Raw genomic sequence first — 12,125 nt, forward strand, 5'->3', positions numbered from 1 at the left:
GACGAGGCGGCGCCCTCGTATGACGGCAACGACGACCGAGGCCGGAGTCACCTTCTTCTCCCCTGCACGCGGCGGGGCGTGCTACAGGGAGACCCGCGCGCGAGCGCGCCTGGAATCTCGATGAGGAGAGGCCGAGCGTGACGCGATGGGCGTGGGAGTGGAGGCGAGCGGCGGCGGCTACAGGATTGGGAGTAGAGAAAGGGAACGACGACGGTTGTGCGATTGAGGAGAGAACAGCAGAACGGACGGACAGATGGGACGCACGATACTACGGATGGTCCAGATGGATGAGAGGCAGAACGGCAGGCTACACTTACAGCCTTAACAAATAGTATATAGATTTAGCTGTTTAATGAATGAATGGCAGATGACCAACCGTTCTGCATTTAGGAAAATATTGCACCCAAGCCATGCCCGAGCATGTTTCGCCTTCGTACCCGTTCTGTTTCTTGTTCGCCCTAAAACAAGCTTAAATTTTACCGATCCCTGATGTCCTTCCTCGTTTTCTTTGCAACATCAAGGAACTCAGCACGATCCACATATCGTGCTGGAACAAGTTCTAAAGCTGTAAAACATCGGATGAATTGTACACTATGAATGCTTATATCATCTATCCTACAAGCTGAAATTGGAATATTACATTCTCTGTATGTAAGGCATCTAAGTATTGACACGATAAAACTAACTGCCGCAAATGTATACGCTGATTTACTAAACTGTCGGCCTGCAGTTCAAGGTAGATGAAATGAGGCACTAATCTACCGATCTGTAGTCCAATGTGCTCATATTGTTTGTTCATCTTGGAATATAACCAGTTCTTCCCTCTAATTTACCACCAGAAAGTTGCAGTGCGTTAGTTCAATGAGACTGTGCTTCCAGTAGGATGTTCGTTGCCACGTTGATGTCATTTCTAGCCCTCACGAGTGCCTGCCTTGCGTTATTGCCATCAAAGCCCATTGAGACCAGCATAGCAACGGAGGACTCTGGAGGCTCCACGATAGGTGCAAATCCAGTTGATGGCTGATTCTGCTTGAGAGAACAAAGTCAGCAGTGCGCAACAGGCTGATCGACTAAACAACAGCTAGTAATTTGCTTTCATTAGATGAAATTCTTAGTACGTACTCCCAATGAAGGATAAGAATAAGAATAATTGCATCTAATGAATTATAAGAATAATTGTGACTTCAATCTTCCAATTCTTAGTACGTACTCCCAAATTGAAGTCTTATCAATTGTGACTTTATGATATAGTGATTGATAAGACTTCAATCTTCATATCAGAATAAAAATAATTGCACAACAATGCCACAAGACTATTAGAATAATCCCAGACTAACGCATCATGAAAGCAAGTTTGCATTTATAGCTTGGAATTTAACTATATGTATGTAATGCACACATCATTCATATTTGAGATAAAGAAATAATTAGTATTATCAAGCACAGTTATCGGCATTTTTTATGTCATAAACAAGCAAAGCAAATATGTCAAATCTTCGGAAAGCCACCAAAAGATTCTAGCTAAATTATATATTAGTTCTAGATCCAAGAGCCATTGCAAGCAAAGCAACTATGTCAAATCTTCGAAAAGCCACCACAATTATAGCTAAATTATATATTAGTTCTAGATCCAAGAGCCATTGCACACAGAAATTAACTAAGTTCTTTGTAAGGTAACCTGAACAGCACGGCCTCTATGGGACGGTGTGTTTCCAACAAGACTCCTGGAGGGGCGAGATGTGCTTCCTGGGGAAGGGGCGAAATATCTTGCAAAAAATGATGAAATAACCTGTGGAAGCTGTACAAGAGGCAGGAATTTTATGACACCAAAGAGGAAAGAAAAATATATGCATTCACAATTGTAGTACTTCAGTTCAAAATATAAGTTGTTTAGGACATTGACAGTCAGTCTACAAGGAGACCACTTTTACTAGCATACAACTACATAATATGAGAAGTGCTTTTCATGATGAATCTTACACTCCGAAAGGAAATAGACTATTTATCCTTGTGCATGGGAAAAGACATGTAGTGCATTTCAAAGAATATGTGCATGGGGCACATGACCACTGTAACAAGAAAAATGAAATAAAAGGCTAGGGGATAGGGATTATGAATATATGATAGCAAATAGGTAAATAACCAATAAAATTTCAAGAAAAAAGAGCTGATGAAATATGATTCTGTGCGGTCCAGTCACTGTCTGAGCTTACTTATTTCTTTTCTTCTATGGGGGTTATATGCTATTTACTAGATCGGAGCCATGCAGAGGATGGAACAAGGGAGCTAGTACTTGGTTTGATTCGATTCCATATTATCTAGTAATTCAGGAAGTTAACTTGCTGATGCCCTGACTCATGAGTGAAGAATACTGTAACGGAAATATGAAAACAAGCCAAGGAACAAATATTAACAGTACTAAAATACAAGCTGGAAAAGTGATGTTTAGTAACCTTCATCTTGCGGATGCCGAGCACATTTAGACGATAGAGAGAACCAGCAACCAGACCAAATATACCAGGAATAAGGGAGCGCTTCCAAGAAGATAAAAGAAGCTGCCAGGTAAAATTAAAAAAAGATAATGGCTGAATTGAAAAAAAAAACAGAAAATCAAATAAATTCAGTTATGATTATGACAAGGGACTGACCTGAAAACCAGCTAAGTAAATGAATGATTTGTCACTGAAATTCAGACCAAAAATACGGAACCGTGATGTGATTGGAATGTCAAGAAAGAAGGGAACAAAAGAGGCAAATATGAGACCATAAGGCCCTGATGCAAGCGTGCTGATGTAATTTGTATCTGCAAGAAAAATGGAAGAGGGAGACTTAACATTTTAACAAGTGCACAGGCTCATGATTATGCCATCAATTGGCATATAAGATATAATCAAAACATGATTCAAAAACAATGCTCATAGTTAAACCACTAATCAACATAAAATAAATATCAAGGGAATGATGTGACAAATAGCAGAAGGCGGACTTAGCTAACATATTTAAAATGCTAGCAACTTTAAAATGGTGAAGAGCATTCAACCAAGAGTTCTGTCCAACAAAATTCAGGAGACATTTTTTCCTGAATGCTCTGGAACAGATGGATAGAGCTCTTCTCTAGAGAATAATTACACTTTCTCCAGAAAACACAAATGCCATGTTCCCAGAAACTTTTCGAGAAGCACTTCCAATCGAATGCATCTTTGGAAAATGAAGTGAACTTATTTGGAATTCATAAAGACTAGCTAATTTGAATCTTTATCATACTACAGCACTTCCAATCGAATTGGCCCCTTGTTCAAAGCAATTCCAAAGAGAGTAACCAAGGGTGGAACTGTGGCCCAAGCCCTCCTTAACAGAAACTGGGTCTCTGATATTCAAGGGGCTTAACTGTACAGCTGCTGATTGATTTTCTTCTGATCTGGGACCTGGTAGATGGACTGGTTCTTCAGCAGGATGTTCGTCATCAGCATCAGTGGAAGTTTACCCAGACCGGGTGTTACAGTAGCAAGTCAACCTATGCTGTCTTTTTTGAAGGATCCATTAAATTTGGTTCATGGAGGAAAAATTGGAAAAGCAGGGCACCTCTACAGTGTAATTTCTTCTTGTGGCTGGCCAGAAATAACCGATGTTGGACAGCAGATCGACTCGCTAAGTGCGGCCTCCCTCACCCGGAGGTCTGTCTCTTGTGTGACCAGGCCGACAAGACTATTCAACATATCTTGATCTGCTGTGTCCTGTGTTTTCTCCAGGCAAATCTGGTTACTCATTTTACAGCCCCTAGACCTGGTAGTTATTGCGCCTATGGATGAGGATACTCGGTTTTTTAACTGGCGGGCACGTTCGGTCAAGAGAGTGCAGAAGGAGGCATGAAAGGGGCTCAATACTCTGTTCATTTTAGTAGCCTGGGAGATTTGGAAGTTTTGGAAGTCTTATTTGTTTGAAGGATCAGAGGCACATCTCCAGCTCCTCCAGAAAATTGGGGATGAGTGCCTTTTATGGTGTATGGCTGGAGCTGTTGACCTGCAGAAGCTCCTTAACAGGTCGTTGATCCTAGCCCGGTTAGGTGATGGGGGTCCTGGTCGTTTTTGTTTTCAGGGTGTTTCTATAGGGTGTTCTGTACTAGGGGTAGACCACTTGGTCCTCCCCGATGTTTTATCTTCTATCTTAATGAAATGACATGCAGCTCTCCTGCGTGAGAAAAATCATACTACAGCGCAGCAAAATGGAACCAAACAGGCCTGGAACCCTAGATATCAGGTTTACTAAAATAAAAAAATGGGAATCTGTTCTACAAAATATTACACTAGCTCGAAAAATTGTACCAAAGAGGTGCTTTACATTATTGAAACATCTGCTTCTATCTTATCAAAAGCTAACATACACTATAGTATTTCTGTTTCCAATCAAATATGGCAGTCATTTCCTGATTTTCTAATCAAAACTATATCAATGATGTGAGTGTGGGTTTGGGAGTTTCTCTCCCTTGTTGTAGGAGTAGACTCTTGTCTCTCCAAACTTTTATCTCTTCTTAATGAAATGACAGTATGGCACACAGCTCTTCTGTGTTGTTCAAGAAAAAAATAACGACAATGATTAAAGAGAACAGGAGAATGGAAGCTCGACTTTTAGAGTTAATGAAGTTATTTAGGAAGTAAGCAGATCACATTGCTATTAAGTGCATTAAAAGATATATGATTACTTGAGTGAGCCCAAATGGCATTATTTAGAAGTTTGCTCCATTAATTTACCTTTCAAGATAACCAATGACAGGATCTCGAGGAGCGATGATGCTGTGATAGTGAAGAGACAAAAAACCTGCACAGTCAAATGGAAAAAATGAACAAGCATCATATCATAATTGTTCAGAAGTAGTGTTATATTTGGAACCTTTTGCAAAACTTAACTAATTTAGCAATAAAGCTTCATCACATGCCCATGAAATTTCATGTATTTTGGACTTCCCTAGAAAGCTAAGTTCTCAAGTTCATTGTCAAAAGTGCAAGCCACACCAATTTATGGGAATATTGGTGCAAGTTCTTGGAGAGGACAGTTTTTCCATTTCATTAGAATACTAAGGAGAAATATAAAAGGTAAAGTACCTACCGAGTATTTGTTAGAGCCTATCTGCCTCTCAAACACACGGAAGTAATACAGAAGGTACAGTCCAAACATTAACTCTGGTGTTGACTGAAAAGCAAATACAGATGGGAATATCTTCCATAAACGAAAATTCGTTATAGTGTCCTGAAATAATAATAGAAATAATTGATCAGGCTTAATCTTAGAATGATTGAACTTCTTATAAAAATAGAAGGTTCAAGATAGCAGTCAGTGATTAGACAAGTAATAAAAAAGAGTAACATCAAAGATATAGATGAAATAAAGGACAAATATACAAATTAAGACACCTTGCTAGTTGCCACTTATAATCAAGAGTTAACATTCAATTTTCCCCAAGATGTCAAACATTTCTAAATGTGAGCATGTGAGGTGGCGCCGATGGAAACGACAGATGCCCAGCGCCATGTGAGGGTGGGTAGCAGTGTTCTTAAGGCGTCGCCTAGGCGTCGCCTAGGCGACGCCTAGGCGTCCAGGCGCCCGGGCAAAACTGGTCGCCTTGCTCGCCATTCCCGCCTAGGCGTCGCCTAGGCGCCGCCTAGGCGCTAAGGCGCTTGTCTAGTCCACTTGCTCGCCTAGGCGCCTTAAGAACACTGGTGGGTAGGGAGAAGGGGTATAAGAAGGAGCCGTCCATGTCCAGGAAATGGGCCGGCAGCGGCAATCCCCAGGCGGCCAGCGGCGGCGATGGAGCTCTGGTGGCTCAGGAATGGTTGGGGAGGGAGGGAGAAGGCTGGCTTGATACCATGTTAGAGTGGTTTGAGGGAAAACCGTAACCCTGATTAGGGTGTGCTGTTGTATATATATAAATGAGGAGAAGTACATGGGCTGGGCCTAAGCCCAATACAACAGCAAAAGTAAACAAGTAATCCAACACTAAATAGACATAAAAATCAAGAGCTAAAATGAATATTATTTTGGAACGGAGGGAGTATTTAGGTACGAAACATAAGGGCTTTATAGAAGATAGGGAGCCAAACTAATCGTACAACAGAAAATTACAATTAGACCCCGCTTGTTTCCCTTCATTTTGAGGAATTGGAATAAAACTAACGGAGTAGGCTATTTTTTTAGAATGTGACATTCCACAACTTTCCAAAGTTTATGCATAAGTCTATCTCAAATTCATGAGTTGAGAGATGGAAATTGATTCTATAGATTTGCATGTTACTTTTCTAATGTACAACTTATAGCATACTCTTCTACTTGCTTCTCTATAACATAAGTGTAGTGAGTGGTTCGAGAAAAATAACATAAGTGTAGTGTATAACTATCTCTCTCATGATTTGGGATACTATACAAATATATTACACATACAAAATATATTAACTTAATTAGTTTGTGTCTAAATTATGATTATTAGAATGGAATTCAATTCCAACGAAACAACGGGGCCTTACTGTTCTGGGAAAGGCATGGTAGAAGATAATTGTGGACTTCAATAAATTAACCCATTGATAGTTATGAATTAAATATCACATGTAACGAATTGACAATGAACTTCACATTCCACAGGTAATTCTATTATGCAGTCATGTTTTTTAAGGCAGCATGGCAAATTGTGGTGACATATCACCCTCACAACCCGTAGGCAATACCTAGGCGTTCATAAGACGAGGCGAGGCGGCGCTTTACCATCCTAAGGAATAGGAAAATAACAGCAGGAAGAAGGAAAGGAAAACGAAAAACAGAAAAGAGCAATGGTCGCCCAGCCCACTAGGCAACCAAAGAATGCCCTCCTGTGCACACCACCCCTTCTCAGGTCATGCCATCACGGAGACATGAATGCACACTCCCCTCTCAAGCAGGTCCAGCACCACCACATCTCCCTTGCGTGCTCTCGTGCGCAGCCTGCCCTCCGCTCCTTCCCTACCTCTTGCTGCAGCTCCTCACTGCTCTGCTCCCTCAGATCGGTCTCTATCGTGGACCCCTTCTAGACCATCCAATGTCGCCGGAGATGACTCAGGCGGCGCCGAATTTGGCATGGCCTTTCTTATTGGTTCCCTAGTGTTTTCCTATGTTCTGTCTCCAGTCCAGTCCCCTTGGATCTCTTACTACCATTGGCTCGCCGGGTACACCTTACTCCCAGCGAGCATCGCCAAAAAAAAAATGGATGCAGTTCAAGCTCCTTTGAAGCTTTTATAATTTCAAATAAATTTCAACAAACAGACATTCATATGGCAAATTGATATAATGATAACGACATGCTACCATTTATGAATTAATTTCTGGAATCATGAATCTAAGACCATCACTGAAACCACATAGTGCACACGTCATGTGCAACATATCATAGTGGAGGAGTCACCTATATAAAGTGATGCTTTTGTGCTACTTACACCCTAATTGTTGTTGGTGAGATAATATCAGCTAAGCTTCTCACACCTTCTGCATACCGTGAATTTTAGTTTGCCAAATTAATTTTCAGAATGCAGACCATGCAAAAGACATATATAGTTTGCCCATGCAGTGCTAGTTAACTAATATACAAGTTCCATGAACTTTAAGAGATGCCGTCAGTTAATTAGATTGTAACACTTATATACAAGCCAAAATGCACAAGGGTACATGTCCTATAGTGTCTTCCGTTTTGGAGATGTGACTGCACATGGATATTCAACTCGGTGGTGACCAACTGATCCCGCACTTTTATTTTCTGTTGACAATAATGGCAGCATTGCCCATCTCTGTAGAACAGATGTCTAAATCCATACATCATTTCTATATCAAACATCTAAAAAATCACTGCCCTGGATCTCACTACCTTATTCCACAGGTCAGCTAAAAACTTTAGTCCATGCAGTCATAACTGGTACCATCCTACAAGCATAAGTCATGTTGTCCCACCAACACCCCTCCACATCTGTAACCTTCAATAATGAAGAGCCAATACTCCCAGTTGCGCAACAAATCCAAAACCTGAAACCCTAAGATATCAATTTAAGCTGCATAAAATAAACTTCACCAACGCAACGTTTCCAACACCACAAAGAAAACTTAGCATCAGTTGAAGACCACAACGGGTACACCTTTACCTACAGCCCCGAAGATTAGATCCCATCGGCCCTCCATACAACCAAAACAAAGCGTCACCAAGAATAAAGCTAAGGGTCGTGTCACAACGAATACACAGATTCGGGAAACCTAATCGCAAGCGCAGCAGACTGAGCAGAACCGGCGAGATTCGGCCCACCTGGTATGAGATGCCGAGGGCGCGGGCGCGCCGCTGCGCGCTGAAGACGACGGACAGGAGGCCGCTCGCGACGACGACCGCCCGCGTCACCGGCGCGTTCTCTGGAACCAAAAGGGGAAACGGCATCAGTGCCGCCTCGATCAGAAAACTGTACAAGCACGAGCTGCTAGAGACGCAAAATTCCAGCGATCTAGGGGCGGTAGCGTCTTACGGAATCCGGAGACGCCGCCCTGCATCTTCAGACGGAGGCCGCTGGTCCGGTCGGGGAGGCGAGGCGGAAGCGAGGTCAGGAGGCGCGGCAGCCTCCCCGGCCGTACGATCAGGTCGCGCGGCAGGGAACGCGAGTGGGGGCTCGGCTGTACTTCCCTTGGGTGATGCAGGCGGCGGGACGGGACGGAGCCCGGTAGGAGACTGCCGGACGAGCGTGGCGAGACGGCCAGACGGGTGTTGTCGTGTTGAGACGGTGGTGGTAGTTGCCTGGTGCCTGGTTGGTTGGGCTGCGCGGTGGATGCTTCGAGGCCTCGTGGGTTATTATTTAGGGAAATTTGGATCTATACCATTAAAAGATCACCACTTTGGATCCATACCATTACTATCTCACTTACATGTGGGTCCACATGAGTCAATGACATGTGTGGTCCATGGTATATATCTAAAGTTTGGATCTTTTAATGGTATAGATCCAATTGTTCCTATTATTTATGGGTTATCATTTATTTATTAGAACATGTCTGACTCTAGGATTTTTTTTCAAGAAATCAAATATAGCATAAAAGATGTATTACATCCGTTCACAAATATATGACATTGTTAATTTTTTCTAAAACATTGACCACTCATTTTATTCAAAATATTTATTTAAAAAGTAAAATTTTAAGTCAAACGTAAACTAAATCAAAAAATAAATAATAACTCATTATTTTTTAAATAAGACGAGTGATCAAAGTTTTTTTAAAAAAAGTCAATGGCGTCATATATTTATAAACGGATGGAGTAGCATCTAAAGAGTATAGTTAAACGGACGGCAAACATCACATAGGTGATATTAGTAAATACCGCTCGCAGAACTCATGGTTTCCAACCATTTTAAAAACAGATAAATTTACTATTATTGGCACCCAAGACAGATATAAGCACGACAAACACCATATTTGTAGATGGATGTTGTCATTACCCTAGGAATGGGTGCCCTCTGCTACTATGTCAAGTCAAGAACCCATATGGTTAGCCCTAACTGCGTGCTAAGGGACTGAGCAGGTCAACCCCCTCAAGCTTAATTCCGCCTAATCAAGCCACATGTCCCAGATAAAGTACTGTCGGCGTTTCGAGACCGGGGGTCCCTGGGCCGACGAGTGAAATGTCGCCGCGTGCCCCAGCCCAGATGGGTCGGCGCGAGGCCGAGCGCGAAGGGGGAGAAAGGTGGCCGGAGACGGTCGTGAAAGAGGTGGAAATCCTGCGGCCTTCGTGTTCGTCCCGCGCCCAGGTCAGGTGCGCTTGTAGTAGGGGGTTACAAGCGTCCACGCAGGAGAGGGAGCGAGCGGCCTCACGCGAGCGCCTGTCTCGTCCTCGTCCCCGCGCGGCCAACCCTCTGTAAGAGGGCCCTGGTCCTTCCTTTTATAGGCGTAAGGAGAGGATCCAGGTGTACAATGGGGGTGTAGCAGAGTGCTACGTGTCTAGCGGAGGAGAGCTAGCGCCCTAAGTACATGCCGTCGTGGCAACCGGAGAGGTTGTGGCACCCGGTTCGTGTGGTGTCGTGGCCGTCGGAAGAGCGCTGGAGCCTGGCGGAAGGACAGCTGTCGGGGCTGTCGTGTCCTTGCTGACGTCCTCTTGCTTCCGTAAGGGGGCTGAGAGCCGCCGTCGTCATAGAGCGTGCGGGGCGCCATCATTGCCTATCTGGCGGAGCGAGCCAGATGGGACGCCGGTCTTGTTCCCTGTAGCCTGAGTCAGCTTGGGGTAGGGTAATGATGGCGCCTCCCGTTGACGTGGTCGGCCCGCGCCCTAGGTTGGGCGATGTGGAGGCTCCTCCGAGGTCGAGGTCGAGTCTGTCTTCCGTGGCCGTGGTCGAGTCTGAGCCCCTGGGTCGGGCAAGGCGGAGACCGTCGGTTGAGGCCAGGGCTAAGTCCAAGCCCTGGGGTCGGGCGAAGCGGAGTTCGTCGTCTTCTGGGGCTGAGCTCAAGTCCGAGCCCTGGGTCGGGCGGAGCGGAGTTCGCCGTCTTCAGGGGCTGAGCCCGAGTCCGAGCCCTGGGTCGGGCGGAGCGGAGTTCGCCGTCTTCCGGGGCTTAGCCCGAGTCCGAGCCCTGGGTCGGGCGGAGCGGAGTTCGCCGTCTTCAGGGGCTGAGCCCGAGTCCGAGCCCTGGGTCGGGCGGAGTGGAGTTCGCCGTCTTCCGGGGCTTAGCCCGAGTCCGAGCCCTGGGTCGGGCGGAGCGGAGCTTCCTATGGCGCCTGGGGCCGGGCCTGACTGCCTGTCAGCCTCACTCTGTCTAGTGGCACTACAGCCGGTGCGGCGCAGGCAGCGCTGTCCTTCTGTCAGGTCGGTCAGTGGAGCGGCGAAGTGACTGCGGTCACTTCGGCTCTGTTGACTGAAGGGCGCGTGTCAGGATAAATGTGTCAGGCCACCTTCGCATTAAATGCTCCTGCGATCTGGTCGGTTGGCGCAACGATTTGGTCAGGGTTGCTTCTTGGCGAAGACAGGGCCTCGGGCGAGCCGGAGATATGTTCGTCGCTGGAGAGGGGCCTCGGGCGAGACGGAGATCCTCCGGGGTCGGCTGCCCTTGTCCGAGGCTAGGCTCGGGCGAGGCGTGATCGAGTCCCTTGAATGGACCGATCCCTGACTTAATCGCACCCATCAGGCCTTTGCAGCTTTGTGCTGATGGGGGTTACCAGCCGAGAATTAGGAGCCTTGAGGGTACCCCTAATTATGGTCCCCGACAGTAGCCCCCGAGCCTCGAAGGGAGTGTTAGCACTCGCTTGGAGGCTTTTGTCGCACTTTTTTGCAAGGGGACTAGCCTTTCTCGGTTGCGTTTTGTTCCGGTGGGTGCGCGCGAGCGCACCCGCCGGGTGTAGCCCCCGAGGCCTCGGAGGAGTGGTTTGACTCCTCCGAGGTCTTAATGCCTCGCGTAATGCTTCGGCTGGTCTGGTCGTTCCCTCATGCGAGCTGGCCGTAGCCCGGGTGCACGGTCGGGTTCCAAGTTCTCGGGCTGGTATGTTGATGCTGTCAACGGTTTGGCCGGAGCCGGGTTTGCGAGAGCAGCCCCCGAGCCTCTGCACAGGGCGAGAGGACGATCAGGGACAAACTCGACTTTTTTACATACGCCCCTGCGTCGCCTTCCGCAAGGAGGAGGGGGGAAAGCGCCATGTTGCCCTCGGTGGGCGCCGAACATGGTGTCTCCGGTGAGCTGCTGGCGGGTAATCCGAGCGGACGTCCGTGCCCCATTTGCTAGGGGTCGGCTAGAGGCCCAGAGGCGCGCCCAAAAGTACCTGCGGGTGATCTGCCGGACCCGGTCCCCTGTCGACGGGGTCCGAGGGCTCGATGCCTCCCTCTGATGGGATTCCGTTACAAGATCGTTCCCGCTGGTCTCGGAAATGTCCTAGGGTACCTCGAGAGCGCAGCCCGAGCCTTGGTTATGTATTGAACGTACTCATGGTCATACCTCGCTCTGTGTCTGAGGCGGCTGTGAACCCTTCGAGGGCCAGCCTTCGAACCCCTGATCAGTAGTGGGCGCGGAGCCCGAGTAGCCTGAGGCGGTCGTTGAACCCTTCCGAGGGGCCGGCCTTCGAACCTCTGACCAGTAGTGGGTGCGGAGCCCACGCGCTCTGA

At 46.5% G+C, this 12,125-nt stretch overlaps 1 protein-coding gene across 1 annotated transcript; it reads right to left on the minus strand.

Moving 5' to 3' along the window:
- Window positions 1-452: 452 nt before the first annotated feature.
- On the minus strand, window positions 453-8,803 carry LOC100191325 (uncharacterized). Its single transcript, NM_001136759.2, has 8 exons — window positions 8,520-8,803; window positions 8,309-8,409; window positions 5,104-5,244; window positions 4,749-4,815; window positions 2,649-2,803; window positions 2,454-2,555; window positions 1,679-1,798; window positions 453-1,026 (listed from the first exon to the last, which is right to left on the minus strand). The coding sequence occupies exons 1-8, from the start codon at window positions 8,542-8,544 to the stop codon at window positions 859-861; spliced, it is 879 nt and encodes a 292-aa protein (NP_001130231.2). The 5' UTR covers window positions 8,545-8,803; the 3' UTR covers window positions 453-858.
- Between the last annotated feature and the right edge of the window lie 3,322 nt (window positions 8,804-12,125).

Source organism: Zea mays, chromosome 3 (genome assembly GCF_902167145.1).
Source record: "Zea mays cultivar B73 chromosome 3, Zm-B73-REFERENCE-NAM-5.0, whole genome shotgun sequence".
In the NCBI taxonomy this organism is placed as follows: domain Eukaryota; kingdom Viridiplantae; phylum Streptophyta; class Magnoliopsida; order Poales; family Poaceae; genus Zea; species Zea mays.

Coding starts and splice junctions, on each gene's coding strand:
- LOC100191325 (NM_001136759.2), bottom strand. CDS start 8,544: ATGCAGGGCGGCGTCTCCGGATTCC. Junction 4,816..5,103: donor TAGGCTCTAACAAATACTCG/GTAGGTACTTTA, acceptor TTGACTGTGCAG/GTTTTTTGTCTCTTCACTAT. Junction 2,556..2,648: donor TTTACTTAGCTGGTTTTCAG/GTCAGTCCCTTG, acceptor TTTACCTGGCAG/CTTCTTTTATCTTCTTGGAA.